General features: G+C 42.8%; 1 protein-coding gene across 1 annotated transcript; it reads left to right on the plus strand.

The window, feature by feature from the left end:
- Positions 1-9104: 9104 nt before the first annotated feature.
- LOC126073440 (pepsin B-like) lies at positions 9105-17187 on the plus strand. The gene is given in 10 exon segments (XM_049880099.1): positions 9105-9160; positions 9747-9900; positions 11966-12063; positions 12065-12081; positions 12613-12731; positions 13426-13625; positions 14755-14877; positions 15613-15760; positions 16699-16797; positions 17035-17187. Coding segments are annotated over 10 exon segments (1167 nt in total).
- The last annotated feature ends 8114 nt before the right edge of the window (positions 17188-25301 follow it).

The following is a 25301-nucleotide window of genomic DNA, read 5'->3' on the forward strand; positions in this document are numbered from 1 at the left end:
GAATTTGTGCCCAGACGTATCATAGTCAAACTGTTGAAAACTAAATACAAAGAATGCATATGGTAATTTCTATGATATCACTAAAAGAATAGGAAAAAATACGTATCTTCCAAGAGAATAGAGATAAAAATAACTAAATAAGAAAAAAATAATCAATACAAAATAATTCACGAAAGGAGGACACATTAGAAAACACTAGGCAGACATATATTTAAACACAATTGGCCAGAAATTACAATAAATGTCTATGAACTAAGACCTCAATTCAAAGACAGAGATCATTATACTTCATAAAAATCAGTTTTATGCTGTTTATAAAAGACACATTTAAAATTTAGAGATATAAAATAGTTTAAAGTAAAATGACAGGAAAATATATTAAAGTACTAATAAAAATAAAATCTTTTTTAGCTATACGGACATTATCGAAAAAGTAAGTTTCAAGGCAAAAAGCCCTACTAGAGACAAGAGGGACTTCCATTTCTGAGTACATGGAAGGACACTGTTCCTGCTATAACAACTAGCAAAAGCAAGCTAAATTACAAAACTCAAATTGTTAAAGGTACCAGATAGCTGTGGAGGCAACTAGCACAAGATAAACTAATAAAATTTTAGAGAGGGGAGAACCATCCTGAGGTGAAATGAAAATAGCCAGCCACCTTTTTACCTGCAGACATTTCCCAATTCTGCATTAGGTTGGGCTGTGCCCAAGAAAACAGCCATTGCTAAGGAAAAGAGAAATCAGCAAAATGTTTAAACGTCACATGGAACTGGAATGGCAAACGGGAAACTTGAGGGACATCAAATACACGGCCGATATCCCCAAAGGGCATTTGCTAGTTTCAGGAGCTGCACAGAAGGCTGGCAAATGTGACTAAATGTTTCTAAGACGCAGTTAATTATCTTATAGCCTGATGGTGCTAAGGAAACAAAGACTTACTGTGGGAAGGAGTTAACCGCAAACACTTGGCCAGTTTCCCTCTCAGAAACTTCGACACTGCATGGGACAGGAGACTGGGGAATTGGGCTGGGAAATTCTAATGAGGAGAGTAGAATCTCCCTCAGTCTTTCAGGGCTTAAAAGATGGATATCCAACGGTTCTCAAATGAAAGCCAAAGAGGGCCATTACAGAGGAATGAAAACAAATCAGAGGTAGGTGAATATTTCTAAAGCTGTAACTCAATTAGGACACAGCTCAATCCCTAAATAGACTGAGCTGGCTCTTACTCTATCTGCATAACAGGGAAAAGGGGAAGCCTTGTCACTGGAAGATAAGATCACCTGGAGCCTCTGTCATTAATTTACACACAATGCGCAGCACACTAAAAAATGACAAAGCATGCAAAGTGACAAGGGAGTATTATTACTAACCAAGAGAAGAAATAAGAAATAGACAAAAGAAATGACAACAATGGAAAATATCACTAGAAAATTAAAACCTATTTTAAAAAAGAATTGAATTACATATTGTCCTAGTTATCTAGTGCTGCTATAACAGAAATACCACAAGTAGATGGTTTTAACAAACAGAAATATATTCTCTCACAGTTTAGGAGGCTAGAAGTCCAAATTCAGGGCACCAGCTCCAAGGGAAGGCTTTCTCTCTGTTGGCTCTGGGAAAATGTCCTTGTCATCAATCTTCCCCTGGCTTAAGGGTTTCTTGGTGCAGGGACCATGGGTCCAAAGGACGTGCTCTTCTCCTGGCTCTTCTTGCTTGGTGGTGATGAGGTCCCTCTCCTCTCTGCTCATATTTCTCTTTTATATCTCAAAACAGATTGTCTTAGTCATCTAGTGCTGCTATAACAGAAATACCACAAGTAGATGGCTTTATCAAACAGAAGTTTATTCCGTCACAGTTTAGGAGGCTAGAAGTCCGAATTCAGGGTGTCAGCTCTAGGGGAAGGCTTTCTCTCTCTGTCAGCTCTGGAGAAAGGTCCTTGTCATCAATCTTCCCCTAGTCTAGGAGCTTCTCCTCACAGGAACTTCAGGTCCAAAGGACAGACTCAGCTCCCTGCACTGCTTTCTTGGTATGAGGTCTCCCATCTCTGCTCATTTCCCTTTCCTTTTATCTCTTGTAAGATAAAAGGTGATGCAGGCCACACCCCAGGGAAACTCCCTTTGCATTGGATCAGAGATGTAACCCAAGTAAGGGGGTTACATTCCACCCTAATCCTCTGTAACATAATCTAATCTTGCCTCAATAACCACAGGCACAGATTAGGATTTACAACACATAGGAATATGACATCAGTCACAAAATGGAGGACAACCAAACAATACGGGGCCCAACCAAGTTGACACATATTTTGGGGGGATATAATTTGATCCATGACAGAGATTGACTCAAGATACAACCTAATCCTATAGATTGTTTGCTGCCTCATTGACATAACTACATCTAATCCTGCCTCATTAGCAGCAGAACCCTTAACACTAAGCCACCAGGGTTTCACATTAACATCAGAGAGGGTAGGATTTACAACACAAGGGTAATTCCATCAAGTCACAAAATAGAGGACCTCCACACAATACTGGGAATCATGGCCTAGCCAAGTTGACACACATTTTTTGGGGACACAATTCAATCCATAACACATATACTCAATACAACTTCCGGCAATGATGAAAATGTTCTATAAACTACGTTTTCAACAAGGTATGCACTAGTCATATGTGCCTATTCAGCACTGGAAATGTGTCTAGTTAACTCCAAGGAAGTAAATATAAATTTTATTTAATTTGAATTTAAATAGCCAAATGGGCTAGGAGCTACTGTATTGAACAGCATAGAGCTAAAATGCCTACAGCAATACTATTCCTTACACCTAAAAAAATAAGACTTCCTAAAATGACCATCTAGAATAGAATGACTAATTGTAGTGTATTTCCATAGTAAAATATTATACAGCAAAGACAATCATTTACAACTACAAAATAGATGAATTTTACAAACATAATATTGAGAGATGATAAATGAAAAAAAGTACAGGTATGATGCCATTTTTATAAAATACAAAAACAGGCAAAATGAATAAGTCAGGATAGTGATTACCCTTGGGGTACATGCCTAGAAAGGAACATGAGAGGGCTTTTGAAGTGCCGGTCACAATGCAGATGTTTCTTATCAAAGAATATATGAGTTAGCCCTGAGTAGCATTGGCTGAGAATTTGGGGGTGATTCCTTGAAGGCAAATGCTGCACCCTTCATAGCTGTCAATTATATTCTTCCTTAGTGGTGGTAGAGAGAAGGAAGGCAAATGGGCTGATTCTAAGGTTAGAGAAATGATAAAGGGGAAGATTCCATAAGAGAGAAGGTTGTTGTGAACAGGTGTGTGTGTGTGTATAATGTGTATGTGGAGGTGGTTTTATCCTGGGGTATTGAGTGTTGGCAGTGGGATAAGAGTTCGGAGAGGAAGTTAGTAAATGTTCCTCTTGCCTTCCCTTACATTTCCATACCATTACATACATGCTCCATTACCGTCTGATAACAATGCCAAGAAGTTATATGGGAGCCTGTTGTTGTTGTCAGGTGCCACTGAGTTTGTTTTTATGTTTGAGCCCATTGTTGCAGCCACTGTGTCAATCCATCTCCCTGAGAGTTTTCCTCTTTTTTGCTGACCCTCTACTTTACCAAACATGATGTCCTTCTTCAGGGACTGAGCCCTCCTAATAACACGTACAAAGTATGTGAGACGAAGTCTCTCCATCCTTGCTTCAAAGGCGTGTTCTGGTTGTACTTCCTCCAAGACAGATTTTTTCGTTCTTTTGGCAGCCCATGGTATATTCAATGTCCTTCACGAACACCGTAATTCGAAGGCATTGATTCTTTTTCAGTCTTCCTTAGTCATTGTCCAGCTTTCGAATGCATATGAGGCGATTGAAAACACCATGGCTTGGTCAGGCACACCTTAGTCTCCAAGGTGATATCTTTGCTAAAGAGGTCTTTTGTTGCAAATTCGCCCAATGCAGTGTGTTGTTTGATTTCTTGACTGCTGCTTCCATGCGTGTTGATTGTGGATCCAAATAAAATGAAATCCTTGACACCTTCAATCTTTCCTCTGTTTATTATGATGTTGCTTATTGGTCCAGTTGTGAGAATTTTTGTTTTCTTTATGTTGAGATGTAATCTATACTGAAGGCTGTGGTCTTTGATCTTCATCAGTAAGTGCTTCAAGTCCTCTTTCAGTGAGCAAAGTTGTGTCATCTGCATAACGCAGGTTATTAATGAGCCATCCTGCAAGCCTGATGCCCCATTCTTCTTCATGTAGTCCAGTTTCTTAGATTATTTGCTCAGAATACAGATTGAATAAGTACGTGAAATGATACAACCCTGACACACACCTTTCTTGACTTTTAAACACTCAGTATCCCCTTGTTCTGTTTGAATGACTGCCTCTCGATCTATGTACAGATTCCTCATGATCACAGTTAAGTGTTCTGGAATTCCCATTCTTTGCAATGTTGTCCATAATTTGTTATGATCCACACAGTTGAATGCCTTTGCATAGTCAATAAAACAGAGGTAAACATCTTTCTGGTATTCTCTGCTTTCAGCCAGGATCCATCTGACATCAGCAATGATATCCCTGGTTCCACATCTTCTTCTGAATCCAGCTTGAATTTCTGGCAGTTCCCTGTTGATGTACTGCTGCAGCCACTATTGAATAATGATCTTTAGCAAAATTTTACTTGTGTGTGATATTAATGATATTGTTTGATAATTTCTGCATTCTATTGGATCACCTTTCTTTGGAATAGGCATAAATATGGATCTCTTCCAGTCAGTTGTCCAGGTAGCTGTCTTCCAAATTTCTTGGCATAGATGAAGGAGCACTTCCAGCATTGCATCTGTTTGTTGAAACATCTCAGTTGGTATTCTGTCAAATCCTGGAGCCGTGTTTTTCACCAATGCCTTCAGTGCAGCTTGGACCTCTTCCTTCAGTACCATCAGTTCCTGATCATATCCTACCTCCTGAAATGGTTGAACGTCCACCAATTTTTTGGTATAGTGACTCTGTGTAGTCCTTCCATCTTCTTTTCATGCTTCCTGTGTTGTTTAATATTTTTCCTGTAGAATCCTTTAATATTTAAACTCGAGGCTTGAATTTTTCTTCAGTTCTTTTAGCTTGAGAAATGCTGAGCGTGTTCTTCCCTTTTGGTTTTCTAACTCAAGGTCTTTGCACATGTCATTGTAATATTTTACTTTGTATTCGCAAGCTGCCCTTTGAAATCTTCTGTTCAGCTCTTTTACTTTATCATTTCTTACGTTTGCTTTAGCTACGGGATGTTCAAGAGCAAGTTTCAGAATCTCTTCTGACGTCCAATTTGGTCTTTTCTTTCTTTCCTGTCTTTTTAATGACCTCTTGCTTTCTTCATGTATGATATCCTTGATGTCATTCCTCAACTTGTCTGGTCTTTGGTAATTAGTGTTCAATGCATCAAGTCTATTCTTGAGATGGTCTCTATATTCAGGTGGGATATACTTAAGGTCATACTTTGGCTTTCGTGGACTTGCTCTAATTTTCTTCAGTTTGAACTTGAACTTGCATATGAGCAATTGATGGTCTGTTCCACAGTCAGCCCCTGGCCTTGTTCTGACTGATGATATTGAGTTTTCCATCATCTCTTTCCACAGATATAGTCGATTTGATTCCTGTGTATTCTGTCTGGCAAGGTCCATATGTATAGTTGTCATTTATGTTGTTGAAAAATGGTATTTGCAATTAAAAAGTTGTTGGTCTTGAAAATTCTATCACGCCATCTCCAGTATCGTTTCTATCACAAAGGCCGTATTTTCCCACTACTGATACTTCTTCTTTGTTTCCAAATTTTGTTTTCCAATCACCAGTAATTATCAATGCATCCTGATTATATTTTTGATCAATTTCAGACCACAGAAATTGGTAAAAATCTTCTATTTCTTCATTTTTGGCCTTGGAGGTTGGTGCGTAACTTTGAATAATATTCGTATTAACTGGTCTTCCTTGCAGGCATGTGGATATTATTCTATCACTGACATCGTTGTACTTCAGGATAGATCTTGAAAAATTCTTTTTGATGATGAATACAACGCCATTCCTCTTCAAGTTGTCATTCCTGGCATAGCAGACCATATGGTCATCTGATTCAAAACAGCCAATACGGAGTCCATTTCAGTTCATTAATGCCTAGGTATCAATATTTGTGTCTTCCATTTCATTTTTGATGATATCCAATTTTCCTAGATTCATACTTTGTACATTCCACATTCAGATTATTAATGGATGTTTGCGGCTGTTTCTTCTCAGTTTGAGTCATGCCACATCAGCAAAAAAGAGTCCAGAAAGCTTGGCTCCATCCATGTCATTAAGCTCGACTCTACTTTGAGGAGGCAGCTCTTCCCCAGTCATCTTTTGAGTTCCTTCCAACCTGAAAGTCTCATCTTCTGACATTATATCAGACAATGTTGCACTGCTATTCATAAGGTTTTCTTCCACTGACTAATTCTTTTCAGAAGTAGACTGCCAGGTCTTTCTTCCTAGTCTGTTTTAGTCTGGAAGCTTAGCTGAAACCTGTCCACCACGGGTGGCTTTGCTGGCATTTGAATACCAGTGGCACAGCTTCCAGCATCACAGCAACACGCAAGCCCCTACAGTATGACAGACTGACAGACATGTGGGGGATATGGGAACCTAGTCAACCATTTTAGACTTCCTCTCTTTATGAGCACCATGTTTATTGCTAGTGCCAATCTATTAGGTTGTCAATGAGGATCACACATTCTAAATGTTCTAGCACTTTCTGTTATAGGTGGTTCCAAGATGCTCATTCTTTCCTTTATTCTTTTTGTAAGCTCTTTAAAAGTCCTCCTATGGAAACAGCAAGATGCTAGTGTAAAAGTGGTCTATTGTAGCAGGGTCCTGGCTTAGGGTAGAGTGGAGTTTGAGGAGGGGAAGGGGGAAAGTATGTGTTGGGCTCTACCTACGTACAAGATACAGGGGTCATTCCATTGCACATCATCACCACCCCTCTGGATGACAAGGTCCTTACCCTTCACCTCTGGGTGCTTCTGAGTGTTCCGGGATATTGTAAAGAGCCAATATGACATATGGACAATAAGACCATATGTAGAAAGTTGAACAAAACTGAGCCAAATTTTCAAACAAGAATCACTCCTACTGAAAATTTCAACGGGCAATGTGTCGTTCTAACCTTTCAAAAACCTGCTTTTGTAAGAGAGAAGCATTACCACGAGGTGGCAGCAGCATAACATGTAGGAGGGAAGAAGGCTAGGAGAGTCTGGGGAAAAGCAATTAGAATATTTTTCTATTAAAAAAAAAAAGTAAATCTCTTTGTCTTTATAATTAAATTTGTTGCTTTCATACAGATCAAAGCAAAGAGAACTTGAGCACACCAGACCTAGAGAAGGAGACAGTGCAGAGTGATGGTTCGAAAGAGGTTCTGAGGTCAGAAAAACCAGACTTGAAATGCCAGCTCTTAAGATTCCCTTTAAAAATCTCATTTCTATGAAGAAAGTGAAATCACACATATGAAGTTGAAACTTTCCTTGGGTTTGTGCATAGCTCTAAGCTTCAGGGTAGATTCATAACAAAGTTCTAGTAAGTCCTCTCATGACCACTTGTTAACTTAGGGAATCATTTGGTGACTGGCCCCTTTTACTCATTGCTTCTAATAGGCTCCAATCTAAAAAGCTAGGTGTCTATCGTAGATGGAGGGGCATTCATTAAGTGTGTCATTTGCTGGGGTAAAACCACTGATGTCTCCTAACTGCTTACAGGACAAAGTCAATATTCCTTAGCATGGCATGTATGGTGTAGCTGGTCATACCAATGTAGATACCTAGTACTGTAGTCCAGTGGTTCTATCCATAGTTTGCTAGTGTGTTGTAATCAGTTATGAGGCATGTCATAAATACTTTGATAGTACTAATAGTTAAAACGTTGAAAATATTGAATATGTACTGCTTTAATATAGCATTGTAGACTCTTACTGAATTACAGTACTTCCATTTCATATGGTTTCTAGAGTAGCGAAAAATTTTCAGAGTTGCAATTAATATGCTGGGAATTGTACACACCCAGGGGGAAGTCCTTTGAATCTGTTTTGGACTGGTGAGGAGCCACTGTTCTTCTGACCGCGTTGGTCACAGTGTTCTCTGAGCTCATCACACATCTTCCCTCCTTCATGCAATTGCTCAAGTTTTTCTTCTGCTTCAATGGCTTTTCCACCTCCCTTACTCCCTCATCTAGCATTCCACAATATCTTTACTCAAATGTCGCTTCCTTTGTTGAAGTCTTTCCCAAGCCACCAGGAACTAGCACCCACTCTCTCTGCTTGCTTTATGAATACTTTTATTAACACCCTCATTCACTCAACATTTGAACGCCTGGAGTGATCACATTGCCTCATAATTTGATTGTGTGTCAATTACTCAAGCAAGAATGCAGACCTTTATATACAGGGACCATTTCTTAATTATCTTTGTATTCCCAGAGCTTAGTACAGAGGTGAGTATAGAGTAGGCATTCAATAAATGGCTGATTCATGAGCTAAAAAATAATAAAAGAAAAAAGAGCAAAGAATGTCACGGACTATGAGAATCATACATAGAAGGCTATAGATGAGACAGAGCAGAAGAGTGGGGAGGTGAAGGAGAGGAAGAAGTGGAGAATAGACTGTAAATCTCGGAAAAGCACATGTCCTTTGGAGCCAAATGGCAAATTGTTCCATTGTTCTGGTAGAAGTTGCCAACACCCATTTCTCAGTAGACACAGGCCACCAGGATACTTTGTCCTCAGTGCATTTTAGGTTTGTTATCAAATCCTAATCTTTAGATTCTATCAGCAAAGCCATTAATTGCTTTTAAAGTTGTTGACTGTGGAGTGAGTATTAAAGTTGTTAATGCCTGCCAGAGGGAAAGACAAACAAAATCCTTGTATGTGGAGCGGCACAAGCTGGTACAAAAGTAGGAAAGCCTACGTGCCTGGAGACCAAAAGTGCAGAGCCCAGGGTCTAAAAGGGAGACCCAATCTCCCTTCATGAGCCCCAATTCCTGGCTCTGCCACAGTGCCTTGCGTGCTGGCAGACAGTTGAAAATCACCACCATGAAGATCCTGGTCTTGATCTGGGTTTGTCTACACCTCTCAGAGGGTTTGGAAAGGTGTGTACTGGGATTCAGCTGCCTGACAAGATAGCGAAGACCAAAAGCTTTCTTATTCTCAGGCTTCCTGAAGAGGCAGTCAGGGTGTCACTCAGTATGAAGAACTGAGCGCCTACTGTGGCCTAAGACTTGAAATGGATACATGGTGTGTGTAAACTGTCTGTGTGCCTGCCTATGTGTGTATGTGAGTACGTGTGTATGTGTGGAGGGGGGAGGGTATGAGTTTGTAAGGGTGATGGGGTGGGTGTTTTGTTTTCTCAGAAGGAAGGATACATAATCCCTGCCCCAGGCTTATAAGATTACTTGGAAGAAACAGACATTTATTCTTGGGAAATAATATATAAGCAAAAAACAAACAAACAGCAACAACAACAAAAAACCCAAATTATGTGTTTACGTATACCTACACTGGAAATGCTGGGGTGGTTACAGTGGTGGCAACTGGCTAGGATCTGAAAGGGTTTCCTGTAAGAAGACTCTCCTTGAGCAGAGTATTGAAGAGGTTTGAAAACTCTAGGTCAGATGATTGAAGGAATTGTTTTAATGGGGCAAGGCGAAGCTCATCACTTTTGTTTATTCCCCATAGAATCATTCTGAAGAAAGGCAAGTCTCTTCACCAGGTGATGGAGGAGTATGGCGTACTGGAGACATTCCTAAAGAACCACCCAAAAGTTGGTCCAGCTGCCAAGTATTTCAATAACGAATCTGTTTCTTATGAGGCCATCACCAACTACATGGTTGTGAGTGGGGGTGGGGAGTTGTTTGTAACCCTTGGTTAATAACCATTCTTAGATACTAATTTTTACCTCTCATTAGCTGTGATTTTGAAATAGTTATTAAACTTCTCAGAGTCTCACCCTCGTATCTGAATAATACGGTTGTTAGTTGGTATGGTCTAATAGTATAATAGTTCCCTTTCTTTTTCTCTTTCCTCTCATTACTGGTCCATCTCTCTAAGTCCATTCATATGGTTAAGAGATTCATAGAGGGAATGTTTGAGTCAATTGAGAGATCCAAAGGAAGTCTCAGCAAAGAGCGACAAGGGGAAAGAAGGAAAACACAAGTGAGGCTGCCAGGCCATGCAACAAAATCTCCAGTGCCCCCAGACGCTATTTCAGTGGAAAAGTACACTGGTCCCCTGAAGGTTCTCAGAATAAATGTTTTAATGTTCTCAAGGCTATGATGTCTGATCAGGGCATCTCGACCCTCTAGTGTGCTATACACTTCTCCTTAGTGGGATGTTAAGTAGAATGTCAAAGCTGGAGGACACCTTAGGGATCTCCTATTTCAACTCCCACGTTTTTTTAATCATTGTCTCACCACTATTTCCAAAACTTTTTCATTACTGCAAACAGAAACTCTGTACCCATTAAGCAAAGACTCCTCATTATTTTCTCCCCCAAACCCTCAACGAAACCAAAACCAAACCCATTGCCGTGGAGTCGATTCTGACTCATAGTCACCCTATAGGACAGAGTAGAACTGCCCCATAGAGTTTCTAAGGAGCACCTGGCAGATTTGAACAGCTGACCCTTTGGTTAGCCGCTGTAGCACTTAACCACTACACCACCAGGGTTTCCCCGTCCACAACCCCCAGAAACCACTTTGTGTCTATATGCATTTGCCTATTCTAGACATTTCACATAAGTGGAGTCATATAATATCTGTTCCTTTGCATCTGTTATATTTCATTTAGCATGTTTTCAAGGTTCATCCATGTTGTAGCATGCATCAGAACTATATTCTAGACATTTCACATAAGTGGAGTCATATAATATTTGTTCCTTTCTGTCTGTTTTCTTTCATTCAGCATGTTTTCAGGGTTCATCCATGTTGTAGCATGTATCAGAACTATATTCTAGACATTTCACATAAGTGGAATAATATAATATTTGTTCCTTTGTGTCCGTTGTATTTCATTTAGCATGTTTTCAGGGTTCATCCCTGTTGTAGCATGTATCAGAACTACATTTCTCTTTATGGCTGAAAAATATTCCATTGTATGGATATACCATGTTTTGTTTATCCATTCATCTGTTGATGGACGTAGGTTGTTTCCATCTTTTGGTTATGGTGACTAATGCTGCAATGAACATTTGTGTACAAGTATTTGTTTCAGTCCCTGCTTTCAATTCCTTTACATATATACCTAGGAATTGAATTTCGGGGTCATGTGGTATCCCATATTTTATAGATGAAGGAACTAGAGTCAGGTAAGTGAAGTAGTGGCCAAATTCACTTAGAAGTTAAACTATCTCCTAGTGAAATGCTCTTCTTGCTTTCTAAGCTGCCTCTCACCCCAAACTTTTTTAGTTTGTACCCTTTGCTAGCGTGTGATCAGGAAAGAGGAGAATGGTAGTAAAGGTATCTAACACTGGAAGAGAAGGGGAAAAGGGTGTGTGTGCGTGTGTGTGTGTGTGTGTATGTGTGAGGGAAAGACAGAGAAGTGGGAAGGGTAGATGAATACTGGAAAAGGGAAAGAAAAGTGATTACTTCTCTAAGTCAGGGTGTTATAGCATGCCCTGGCAAATCCGTGGAGGTTTCACCTTACTGAAAAGTAGAAAACACACTTGGAGGAAAATATTGTCTTGCCGGATTAAGTCTCACATGGTCAAAGGACTAGACTTGCAGTTAGAGACAAAAAGATGGAATATCAAGAGGAGCTGTCTCCAGAGGGAAAGGAGAACTTGTGGAAGAAGCCTCTTATTCCTCCAAGGAAATGATTTAGGCAAAGTGGGCTAACTTCTTCCTCAACCTTAGGACAAGGCCAAGAGTTTAATGCCGTTAACGAACCTTTTTTTGCAGTCATTCTACTTTGGGAAAATCAGCATTGGGACACTGCCCCAAAATTTCCTGGTCCTCTTTGACACTGGCTCCTCCAGCCTATGGGTACCCTCCACCTACTCACAGCCAGGCCTGCTGTGAGTACACCACCTTCACAACTCACCCCCATGGCTGGAAGCAGAGGAAGGGCAGGGAAGGGGGTGAGTTAAGAAGTGGCAGAGTCAAAATCTGAGCTCAGTGTATAATTCCCAGTCCAGAGTTCTTTGCACATATGTAGTTTTTCATTCTCCTTATAATAGGAACACCCAGGAAGTCTGCTCTTAGTCTATCAAGCACTTTAGCAGAAGTTGCTGACTGTTCTGGAGAGAGGCAGCAGAAATACACTAGGCTTCCATTCCTTTCTCTTCCCCCTCAGCTCTCCTGTGGACCAGAATTCTTGGCTCCTATGAGCCAATCCTTCTCCCAGGTCATGGTGGGTTGGGAGGAAGCTGAGCAATGTCTATCATACAAGAGGACAGACTTCTCAGGGGCCAACACAGTTTGTCCACAAACAAAGGATCTGAGGCTGATGCCCTTTTCCAGCCTTGGTCTGAAGATCCCAGGACACTGAGGATAAGTTATCTGCAAGTATTTGCAGAAAGCTAATATTCCATTCTGTCTCTCTACAGTTGATCACAACAGGTTCAACCCTAGCCTGTCCTCTACCTTCAGAGAGAACGGGCAAACCTATACACTGTCTTATGGAAGTGGCAGCCTGAGTGTGGTCCTGGGATACGATACCGTGACTGTGAGTGATGTTCTCTTAGCCTCCGAGAATTTGTGGTTTTGGTCCCACTTTCTAGACTCTTAAGTTACCAGAGAAATCCATGCTTACTAATTAAGTACAACCTTCATAGAAGCTAAGGGTTGAAAGGGACTTAAGCCACTAATTCAACCTCCCAAGTCAGGAATTGCTTCCACAGCACTCCTGACAGTGGCCTTATAACTGTAGAAAGCTCTTTATGTTGTGCTAAAGTTTGTCTTCTGGTGACTTTGCTCCCTGGTCTTAACTCTGCCTTCTGGAACCACATAGAATAAAACTGCCTCCTCTTCTATGCAGTAACACTTTGGATATTTGAAGACATGTTCTTTCACTCTTTCCTTATTTCTGTAGGTCAAACACCCACAGTTCCTCTAATCCTTCCTCCACATGGATTATTCAGTGTAAAACCATTCACTGACCTTTCACTGTTCATGGAGGTAGAAACTGAAACTCCAGAAAACAGCTGGCTTTCCCTCCCCAAAACTCACACTCCCCCCCCCCACCCCAGACACATACATGGTTAGGTAATACTGCTGCTATTCTATCTCCACTTCTGCCCTCATGGTTGAGCTCTGCATGAAAGAAGCCAACTTCTTCTCCCCAGGAGAGGTTCTTTGGCCCAGACTCTGTGAAGGATTTGTCCACCCAAATCTTAAGCTCCTCTGTCTGCTCGCCCCAGGTTCGGAACATCGTTGTCAATAATCAGCAGTTTGGCCTGAGTGAGAATGAACCCAGCAACCCCTTCTACTATTCAGATTTTGACGGGATCCTGGGCACAGCCTATCCAAACATGGCGGTGGGGAATGCCCCAATGGTCATGCAGGGGACGCTGCAGCAGGGCCAGCTCACTCAACCCATCTTCAGCTTCTACTTTTCTCAGTAACAGCCTATCCTCCCACCCCTTGACCTGGCTTTGGAGCACCCGTGGAGCCCACAGCCAAGCAGACATGGCCCAGGTTATAAAGTTTCCTGACACAATGAGTGTAACTTGCTATATACAATCCATGTATTTCTAAAAAAAATTGTGAGGAATTTAATTTGGTGGGGGGGGGAGGGTTATTTTAAATACACTAAAAAAAAAAAAAACACTGTAGGAATGTTTAATTATGCTAGGCTAAAAGCCATATGATGATTCTTTTCTTAAATGTGAGTAGTATTCCCTGAACATTTATTTTTGTAAATCTGGAGATCAACATTTAGATTTGCCCACTTGTAACCCTACAGAACAACCCTTATGAGCATTTGCCAATAAAGAGAAAAATAATGAAATCATAATTATAATAATGCCTCCAGCTTTATAAAGTGTTCTTGTATCTATTGCTTCAAGTGACATCTCAACAACCCTGTTATTAATCCCATTTTACCAATGAGGAAATGGAGGCTCAAACAATATTGATCATGGTCACCCACTGGTAGATGTGGAGCTAAGACTCAAACTCAAACAACTTGATCACAAATCCAGTGCTTTTCCTAGCCTACCTACCCTTGAACTTTTGTGGCAAACTTTATTCCCTGCTCCGTATTTTCTGAACACATGACCCTCAGAGTGCCTAAGTTCAAACCTCTTTTTTCTATGACTGACAGATCCAGGATAGTGAAACAAGGGGCATAATTTCTTTCAACATTGTCTAGTTCCCAACTTGGCTGCAGTAGGAACATTCTGGTCATAGTTCACTTGAGATCTCTGTTGGACCCCATTCCATGGGATCCCAGAGATGTTTCTGCTCTTTCTTACTTCATCTCAGAGAGCTCTGGGATATTTTTTTGTTTGTTTTCAGGTGCCTAGTTTCCAGTTCCATCTCCTCTTTTACAGACATAATTAGTGATTCCATTTTAAGTGCTACTTTTAGACATCTCTCCCTTGCAGCTCTGAGCCAGGTGACTCCCCCATTCTGCTGACCCCTGAGTCTGAGGGAAGGAAGGAGGGAGGGAAGGAGAGAGAAGAGAGGAACTGCCTGTCCTGTTGTTTGTGTCATGGGAACTCATGTTCTTCTACATTTCTCCCCAGCCAACCAACCCATCAATATGGTGGGGAGCTCACCCTGGGAGGTGTGGACACCCAGCTTTATTCTGGTCAGATCGTCTGGACGCCTGTCACCTGGGAACTCTACTGGCAGATTGCCATCCAGGAGTAAGTTGAGAGAACAGTGCCTATGGATTGTGGACATTCCTAAGATGCTCCTCCAGTGTGACGGTGTTTCCCGCTCCTATCATGGCTGAAGCCTTTGCTCCGCATCACACAGATTTCTTAAAGAATCACTTAAGCCCTCCAGATTGAGATGGGTCTGGTGCCCATAAGCTCTGACATCTAGCTCTTGTCTGAACTTTTTGAATTGGTCAACTGAGCCTTGCCATGCCAGCAGATTGGTCATTCCTAGGTCAATCCATGTCTCTGTTCCTGGAAGCTTTATCATCACCCACTTTGAATATCTGAAGCATCGTCTTTACCACTTCCATCATCAATAAGAGTAACAGCTATCATTGATGTTTTCTATGTTCCAGCCACTATGCTAAATATATTATATATATTATTGCATAAAATTCCGTAACTCTATGAAGAGGCCAGCAATATATTTCACTCTGTGGATAAAGAAAACAAGGCTCAGAGGTTAAGTAACTTGTCCAAAGTCATGCATTTCATAAGGTCAAGATCTGAGCACAAGCTGTTTCCAAAATTCATGATCTTGACCACTACCAATAATCACAAAGGCACAGAAACATTATATGGACAGATGTATAATATTGGTGGCCTAGCTTCCTGGAAGAGACAGAATGTTAAAGCTGCTAGGTTGAGGGAAGAAGGGGTGGACATGGCTCAGGTTTGTGGCAGAGTACCTGACCCTCTTTGTCATGGTCTCCCCCTCAGGTTTGCCACTAGTAACCAGGTCACGGGCTTGTGCTTCCAGGGCTGCCAGGCGATTGTGGATACTGGGACCTTCCTGCTGGCTGTTTCCCCGCAGTACATGGGCTCCTTCTTGTAGGCAACAGGAGCCCAGGAGGCCCAGAATGGTGATGTGAGTAACCAGAAGCCAATGGATTCTCTGCACAGCCAGGCAGCCTCAACACAAGAGCCTGGGTGCAATGAGTTCACAAAGGAAAAGAGAAAGGGTTGGGTGGGGACCTGAGCCCCTGGGAGGACAGATCATGTGGAAACACAGCGTGGCATTTCAGGCCATGAATCCTCAGTGCAAGGCAGGCAAAGGGAGGGAGTATACAGTCCATCCAGACCATGAGTATGAGGTGAATGGTTGTCAGGAGGTGCTGCTAATTCATTGCAGGTCCTAGGAGCACATTGCAACTTTATCTGTCCACTCTCATTTGACTGCACTGAAATTTTAGAGTCAGGGGACAATACATTTCTTCATTCCACTTGGGTTTCTTTCTTCCCTAGAAATACACCTTTGGGTTTTCCTCTGAGTAAAACCCAGAGGAATCTTCTGGGATTACTATCTACAGACCTGCTCTCCTCTGTCCACATACCTGCACTTTGCTTCTTCTTGCACACTAAATCTTGGTTCCTCAGTGTGTGTGTGTGTGTGTGTGTGTGTGTTGTGTTCATGGACATGTGCAAACAAATGTGGATGAGTGTGCTCAAGAGTGTGTTTTTAGAAGTGTGAGCATGCTCATGTCTTTTCTTTGTAGATTGTACTTTCTGAGACTAGAGACTATGTTCTAGAGTAAGCCCGATTTCTCCAACACAACGAAAATCTAAGAGCTGAGACATGTTTGAGGAGACATGATTGAAGAAAGGGCTCAAGAAAGCAAGAGGGCCTGGTCAGTGTTGTGTCTGGGAAGCAGGCCATGCTCTTCATGCCCTGAAGCAGCCTCTGCTGGAGGGTCAAGGGGAAGGTCTCACAGGGGATTCAGGAAAAAAAGGAGGGAAGGGGAGGTTGGGCCTTTTGTGGGTTCCCAGTCCCTGGGCCTCAGCAGCTTTACCTCTTCCCTCTTTCAGTTTGTGGTTAACTGCAACTATGTACAGAGCATGCCCACCATCACCTTCATCATCAGCGGGTTCCAGTTCCCTCTGCCTCCCTCTGCCTATGTCTTCAATGTACGTATTCACTCCCAGGCTCTCTGGGTGCTGTGATAAGATAGGCCCAAACTGCTGTTCCATGTCCCAGCTCACATCTGGTTTGCTATGGGGAATCACCCAGGGCCAGGGTGAGCCTGAGCAAGAATTCAGAGACCCCCCCCCCCGCCCCGAGTGTCATGGGAATATAGGGTGGGGAGAGCTCCTGTGGGGAATGGTTTCTACAATCGTTATACCTTCATGTCTTTGTCTTTTTAGAACAATGGCTACTGCAGGCTCGGGACTGAGGCCACTTACCTGTCCTCCCTCACTGGGTAGCCCCTGTGGATTCTGGGAGATGTCTTCCTCAAGGAATATTTCTCTGTCTATGACATGGCCAACGGTAGAGTGGGCTTTGCTCTCTCTGCCTAGACTACCCAAAGATATCTGTCTCCACCTCTCTCCACAGGGCTCTGGGATTATCCTAATGTTTGTGTGGACCACTGGCAGCATTTTTAATGGTCCTGACCTGCTTTCCTCCTGGAGTTCTTTGTGCAGTGAATAAATCAGAAACTCCAAACATCTTTGATATTCCTTCTACAGTTTTTTTTTTTTCTCGTGTTCTTCTTTCAGTAGTTTATTCTAAATTAAAACTTACTTATCAGTTGCCATTGAGTGAAGCCCTACTTATGGTGCCCCCATGTGTGTCAGAGTAGAACTGTACTCCATAGGGTTTTCAATGGCTGATTTTTCAGAAGTAGATTGCCAGGCTTTTTTTCCAGGGCAACTCTGGATGGATTCAAACCTGCAACCTTTTGGTTAGCAACTGAGTGTGTTATCTGTTTGCACAACTCGGGGAGTCCAAATTAAAACTCAGCAACAGCTATTTTAGGGAATTTATTAATTAATCTATGGGAGGCCTCTGAGTATGGAACTGCAGCATAGATGTTAGGGACGCAGCAGTGTTTACACGGGGAGGTCTGATTGGGAGGTTATCACCCCTCTCAGCACTCTCTTCTCCAACATTTTTTTTCTCTCCATCCTTAGAAAAGAACGTGAACCAGAGCAAAAAACTCAAGTATGTTAGAGGAGGGGGGAAAAAAAATCTTAGTATTTCAAGCAGGTAACCTGATGGCCAAATCTTACCAGAAGACATTTTTTTGGAGAGAAGCAGTGCAGTTTTAAGAAATTTGGCTGGTGCCGTGCGTTTTCACAGGCCCTATTACTCCCTACTGGTACCCTTAGCTGCTTCACGTGTTCGCTTTACCTGCTTCCTGGGCCCAAAGCATTTGAGTTTAAAACTCCAATCTTATTTCATGATGGAAGGAACTGAGGCGTGGAGAGGTGTTTATGCAGTTAGTGTCAAAATCAGAACCAGAATCAAAGTCATAAATATTTCACGAGAGTCTGGTATGTGCAAGCCTCTTAGACATGTAAATATAAATGAGACATGATTTTGGCCCCCAAGGAATTTTCAATCAAGTAAATTATCATGCTTTTAGCATTTCACTTGTTTGAAGTAAGTCCAGTAGGTGTATTTGCATTACATGGTTAGTCATCAGCAATCATCTAAAGCAGCTTTCTTCCAAGGCAGAGAAGCTGTGTCCAGGGAATTAAAAACCGGCATTGCCCTGGGACCACAAAACTGTTTTAATAATGGAGACATCACATCGATTCAAATATGATTAGAAGGATGTACCTGGAAAATAAAAGGTGCAAATAATTTTTAAGCCAGATGTGTGTGTGTATCTTTGGTTGAGGAGTAAATGTGGGTGTACATTTTTCATATCATCGTATGTGTCCCCTCTACTAATACACGATAGAGTTGATCTTATTGAATGGTTTAGTGTTTGCACTGGACCACTCCTTTTATTTTTTTAGTGTTTTGTTTCTCTCATGGGAGAAATAGATTCTTTTTGTCAAAGGGGAGTGTCTTAGTCATCTAGTGCTGCCATAGCAGAAATACCACAAGTGGATGGCTTTAACAAAGAGAAATTTATTTTCTCCCAGCCTAAAGTCCACATTCAGGGCATTGGCTCCAGGGGAAGGCTTTCTCTGTCGGCTCTAGAGGAAGGCCTTTGTCCTCAATCTTCCCCTGGTTGAGGAGCTTCTCAGGCGCAGGGACCCCTTGTCCAAAGGATGCACTGTGCTCCTGGCGCTGCTTTCTTGGTGGTATGAGGTCCCCAACTCTCTGCTTGCTTCCCTTTCCTTTTATTTCTTGAGAGATAAAATGTGCAGGCCACACCCCAGAGAAACTCCCTTTTCTTTGGATCAGGGATGTGAACGGGGTAAGGGTGGTGTTACAATCCCACCCTAATCCTCTTAACATAAAATTACAATCACAAAATGGAGGACAACCACAGAATGCTGGGAATCATGGCCCAACCAAGTTGACACATATTTTTGGGGGGACACAATTCAATCCATGACAAGGAGGCAGCTGCTGACCAGCCATTTCACCCCCACCCTCATTCCCTGCCCTGCCAGCCACTGTTACTGTCTCTGTATCACCCCTATTCACGCTCTGGCCTTTGGCCTCTAGTGTTTAGAGCAAAGATCTTAAGTTAGAGATATAATTTCTGCAAAGTTCTCAATATAGTTACCAAGATTATATCACACAACCAAACCCCAGTTATCATGACCATTAGCAAGCCCAACCTGGTGGAACAATTTGTAGTGCTGGCAAAGCAAGCGTTAGAAAATTGTGTCTTCTCCTAAATTCCAGAAAAATAACACCCCGAGAGAAACTCCCCCACAGCTTAAGGCCTGTTTCACCTTGTCTATCACTTACGGGTTGGGAACAAGATTTATATTTATATGTGAGTGTTCCCCACTGTTATGGATTGAATGGTGTCCCCAAAAATGTGTGCCAACTTGGCTAGGCCATGATTCCCAGTATTGTGTGGTTGTCTACCATTTTGTGATCTGATATGATTTTCCTCATGTGTTGCAAATCCTACCTCCATGATGTTAATGAGGCAGGATTAGAGGCAGTTATGTTAATGAGTTTGGACTCAGTCTACAGGATTAGGTTGTATTTTGAATCGATCTCTTTTGTGATATAAAAGAGAGAATTGAACAGAAAGGAGAGGGACCTCATGGCACCATAAAATAGTGCCAGGAGTAGAGCATATCCTTTGGACCAGGGTCCCTGAGCTGAGAAGCTCCTAGACCAGGGGAAGATTGATGACAAGAATCTTCCCCCAGAGCTGAAGAAAATAGAAAGCCTTCTCCTGGTGCTGGCACCCTGAATTCAGACTTGTAGCCTCCTAGACTGTGAGAGAATAAATTTCTGTTTGTTAAAGCCATCCATTTGTGGTATTTCTGTTATAGCAGCACTAGATAACTAAGATACCCACGTCCACTGGTACCACTCTGTCCCCACCCCACTAAATGATAATCTTGCGGCCCAATCCCTATATCTTTTACGATAGAGATTTGGAAGACTGCAGGGGTTGGGGAGGGAAGAGTGAAAGAGAGAGAGAGAGAAGGAGACAGAAGAGAGAAAGAAATGGAGAGCAAGGTGGATGGATGCACAGACAGATGGACGGACGGACAGACGGACGGACGGATAGATAGCTAGGAAGAGCGATTCATAGCAAGAGTCAGTGATGTATTTTGAGGAATTGGCTCATGCACTTTTGGGGGCTGACAAGCCCAAAATCTGTAGGTCAGGTAACACGGGGAAACCCCAGCAGTGTTGTCTATTTACAGTCTTGAAACAGAATCTTTCTTTTTCAGGACACCTCACTTTATGCTCTTAAGTCCTTCTACTGATTGGATAAGGTCTGCTCACATTCCTGAGGGTTATCTGCTTAGCTTAAGATCAACTGATTTAAACACTCTTGTTGTTAGCTGCCATTGAGTTGGCCCCTGACTCATGGTGACCCCACATGTTACAGAGTAGAGCTGCTCCATAGGGTTTTCTTGGCTGTAATCTTTATGGAAGCAGTTTGCCAGGCCTTTCTTCCACAGAGCCACTGGGTGGGTTCCAACCACCAACTTTTAGGTTAGCTATCAATTGCAAACTGCTTGTGACGCCCAGGCTCCTGATTTAGATGGTAATTACATGTAAATAACTTCATAGCGACATCTAGACTAGTATTTGACCAAGCAAGGGCACCATAGCTTCACCAAGTTGACTCATAAAATTAACCACCAGAGCATCCCATGCAGAAGAATGGCACGAGAAAAACCAGAGGCTGAGAAGAGTTGATGTGATTATAGAGCAGCGGGAAATTTGAACCAGCTGGAGCACATAGTACCTGGAGGGGTTGGCAGGAAATGAGGCTGCACAGGTGGGCTGGGATCAGCCTGGCAAGGCCTTGCTAAAAATCTAGACTTTATTCTCTAATCACAGGACTCCATAGCAGGCTTTAGAGGTAGATCTGTTTTAGAAAGAGAGCTCTGCTGGTAGGGTATCTCTCCCCTTAGGGTTCCCACTTGGTTGGGGTTCCTCCTGTTCTAGCACCTGGTGTATCATTCACAAGATTCCCAAGGCACAACTCCATACAGATGCATATTCTTCATTCCTGGTAGAGCTTCTGCTCTGGTACCCTGACCATTTTGCTAGGCTTATGGCCATGGCTGAGAAGCCTAAATGGAAGCAGAAGGTCTCTTCATATCTGGCCCCTAAACCCAGAATTGAGAGCCAACTCAAAACAGCCAGCTCTCTGCTTCCTCTTCTCTTAGGTCCACTCTGACCCTCTACTTCACTATCCACAATTCACCAGGAGCCCCAAAACCTGCTCCCACAGTCCTGGTCCAATGTTTTGACCTTTTCTCTCACACCCTCTGCCCATACTGTTCATACCACTCTTTACCCCTGTCATGGATTGAATTGTGTCCCCCCAAAATAAGTGTCAACTTGGCTAGGCCATGGTTCCCAGTATTGCATGGTTGTTCTTCATTTTGTGATCTGATATAATTATCTTTCATTTTGTGATGTATTGTAAATCCTAGCCTCTATGCCTGTGGTTATGGTTCCGTTTGGGAGTGAGGTGTCCATTATGTTAATGAGGCAGGATTAGGTCATGTTAATGAGGATTAGGGTGGGATACAACATCCTTACTCGGGGCACAGCCCTGATCCAATGTAAGGGGAGTTTCCCTGGGGTGTGGCCTACGTCATCTTTCATCTTACGAGAGATAAAAGAAGGGAGAAGCAAATAGAAAGAGAGAGGCCTGGGAGGGGATTGTGTCATTTGGACCTGGGGTCCCTGTGCTGAGAAACTCCTAGACCCAAGGGAAGACTGATAACAAGGACCTTCCCCCAGAGCCGACAGAGAGAGGAAGACTTCCCCTGGTGCTGGCACCCTGAATTCAGGCTTCTAGCCTCCCAAACTATGAGAGAATAAATTTCTGTTAAAGCCATCCACTTGTGATATTTCTGTTATAGCAGCACTGGATAACTAAGACAACTTGACCCTCTCCTCTGCTGTATATAGTAGATGGTAACCCTTAGGAGGGTGGGATGACGTGGCCCAGAAGTGGGCCATTTCTCTTCTCCTGGAATCCAGAGTTATGGGTACTCTCTTGGTGCCTTGAGTGAAGGGTCAAATGATCCCATCCCCTTGGTCTATATGTCATGGCTTCCCCTTCACTAGCTGCCTGCACTTCAGAGTGAATGTCCATTAAGGCAGTAGCATAGTTGGTCCCTTTGGCTCTCCTCTCCACTGGCCTGCAGCCCAGCCACTGCAAGCTCCTCACCAGTCCCTGCATACCCCAGACTCTCTCCCGTCCTGGGCTTTTTTCTTTTCTTTAGACTTTATTTTAGGTTTACAGAAAAATTCTGCAGAAAGCACAGAGAATTCTCATACATTCCTTCTCCCTCCACACACAATTTCCCCTATTGTTAACATCTTGCATTCCTGTGGGACATTTGTTATAATTGATGAACCAATATTGATACATTATTATGAACTCAAGCCCATAGTTTACATTAGGGTTCACTCTTTGTGTTGTACAGTCCTATGCATTTTGACAAATATATAATTTCATGTGTCTACCATTTTTTTTTTTACCATTACAGTATCATGCAAGGTAGTTTCACTGCCCTAAAAATGCCCCAGGCCTTTTTGTATCTTATCCTCCCATCCCTAAAATGACTTTTCAGCTCTCTTTTCACTGGTAAATTATGACAAGTCAAGTGCAAATGTCACCTCCTCTGTGAAGTCTTGCCTGTCCCTCCAGTAGCGATCCCCTCTTCCCTTTTCTGCAGCGTTCATCCATTTTTCCATTGCAAGGTAGTAACGCATTTTAATTTGCCTGCATATGTTCATGACTAGACTACTAGATGTGAGGGCAGCCACCATGTCTTAAGCACCAGTGTGTCCCTAGAACATGGCACTAGGGAGGCACCCAGTAAATATTTGATGCATTGATTTAATCAGTTAATAGATAAATAATGATCAGGAGAGGAAGTCAATGTTGTAGCAGTATCATAGCTTTCTCCCTCTCACTGTTGAAGAAATAATCAGAAGAATATTGTCTTTTTGAGAAGGTTTGATGCCTAATGAGTTCTGTGAACTTGGTATAGCAGGTGAGGGGCTGTGACAACAGGATCAGTTGCCCAGGGACCTTGGGAATGTGACAAGTATAGAACTGGAAGCAGGCCCTGGGGCTGGCCTGTGGGCACACTGCCTTCTGCAGCTGTTCCACTTTCACAGTGATAGTCAGGCCCTTCCTCACCCAGACCTAATATAGAGCACCCTGGGCCCCAGGACTTTGTGCTGGGACTGCAGCAGAAATGGAGAGAATGCTGCTTTGGGCTGATGAGTCCCACAGATCCAATCGCCCTTTCCTTCTTCTCTAAACTCAGAGAGTCCTCTCCAGCAAAGGTCAGGAAGCAGGAATCACACCTAGCTTCAAGAAATAAAGGCTCTGTTTGGATTCTCCCTTCTCCTGGCAGGTACCATCCCCATCAGCCTCCAGCTTTGTCAACTTGTGGACTTTTTTTCTCTCTTGCGGGTGCTTGTGGTCCAGAATGATTAAACTCCTCTATGCCATGGTAGAAGTGCTAAAGCATTTCAAAGGCTTAGTTGGTGGGTCCTAGCAAGTTAGGCATTCCCACATGTTTCTGGTTCCTTCTGGGTGAAATGACTGTCCCAGAGCTACCCCTGCCAACACAATCTGTGTTTATCCATTTCCCTCCCCTCTTCTTCTCTCTTTCTTCCCTTAAATTGTGTGCCACTTTATCCTAAGTGCAGGGAGGAGGCAATTAGGGTAGAGGGGAATACAGCCCCAGGGGAGTAGGAGATGCATGGAATGAGATTGGGCAATCTAGATCAGGGCACATTCATATTTCTATTCTAAACACACCATTCATTCAATCAATGATATTTATTAAGCAGCTGTTAGTAAACCAAGAAGCCTGGTGTTGCAATGATTAAGTGCTCGACTGCTAACTGAAAGACTGGCAGTTCTAACCCACCAGCCATTTGGTGGGAGAAAAGACCTGGTAATCTGCTCCAGTAAATATTACAGCCTAGAAATCCAAATGGGACAGTTCTACTCTGTCCTATAGGGTCACTATGACTTGGAATCGACTTGACAGCAAATGACAACAAGAACAACAGGAAGCCAAACCAGACCAGTCGCTGCGGAGTAGATTCTGACACATGGTGACCCCATGTGTGCCAGAGTAGGGTGGTGCGCCACAGGTTTTCAACGGCTGAGTTCTCAGAAGTAGATCTCTAGGACTTTCTCCCGAGGCACCTCTGGATGGACTTGAACCTCCAAACTTTTAGTTAGCAGCCGAATGTGTTAACCATTTGCCACCCCCGGACACCCTATAGGATCATATTGGGCCCTTTCTTTCCTTTAGCAAGTCTAGATACCACCAGACAATTCTTGACTTCTAGTGTTTTTAGAATTCTTTCATATTCATAATCCGATGTTATGGTCACAAAAACCCAGAGGCAACTCAGGCCATGATGTTGTTAGAGGAGAGAGTGGAGACCTGGGCATAGGGTGGTGAACCCACTTGCCCGATGGTTCACCCAGAGCCAGAGCCTGAACAGGGCTTGGACAACGGTCTGCTAAAGACAGAGCATCTAAACCGGGGCTCTGCTTCTGCAGCCTCCAATTCAAGACCCGCTACCTCAGCAATCCACACCTTTCCCTGTCTCTGGAATATACTGTTAAATGAATTATTTTTACAATCCCTTGTCTTAGTTATCTAGTGCTGCTGTAATAGAAATACCACAAATGGATGGCTTCAACAGAGGGAAATCTATTCTTTCACAGTCCAGTAAGCTACATGTTCAAGCTCAGGGCGTCAGCTCCAGGGGAAGGCTTTCTCTGTTGGCTCTGGAGGAAGGTTCTAGTCATCAGTCTTCCCCTGGACTAGGAACTTCCCTGCCCAGGAATCCTGGGTCCAAAGGGCCTGCTCTGCTCCTGGGGCTGCTTTCTTGGTGGTAAGAGGTTCCCGCTCTCTGCTTGCTTCCCTTTCCTTTTATTTATTGTAAGATAAAATGTGGTGCAGACCACACTCCATGGAAACTCCCTTTACATTGGATCAAGGATGTGACCTTAGTAAGGGTGTTA

Source organism: Elephas maximus, chromosome 3 (assembly GCF_024166365.1).
Source record: "Elephas maximus indicus isolate mEleMax1 chromosome 3, mEleMax1 primary haplotype, whole genome shotgun sequence".
NCBI classification, from domain to species: Eukaryota; Metazoa; Chordata; class Mammalia; order Proboscidea; family Elephantidae; genus Elephas; species Elephas maximus.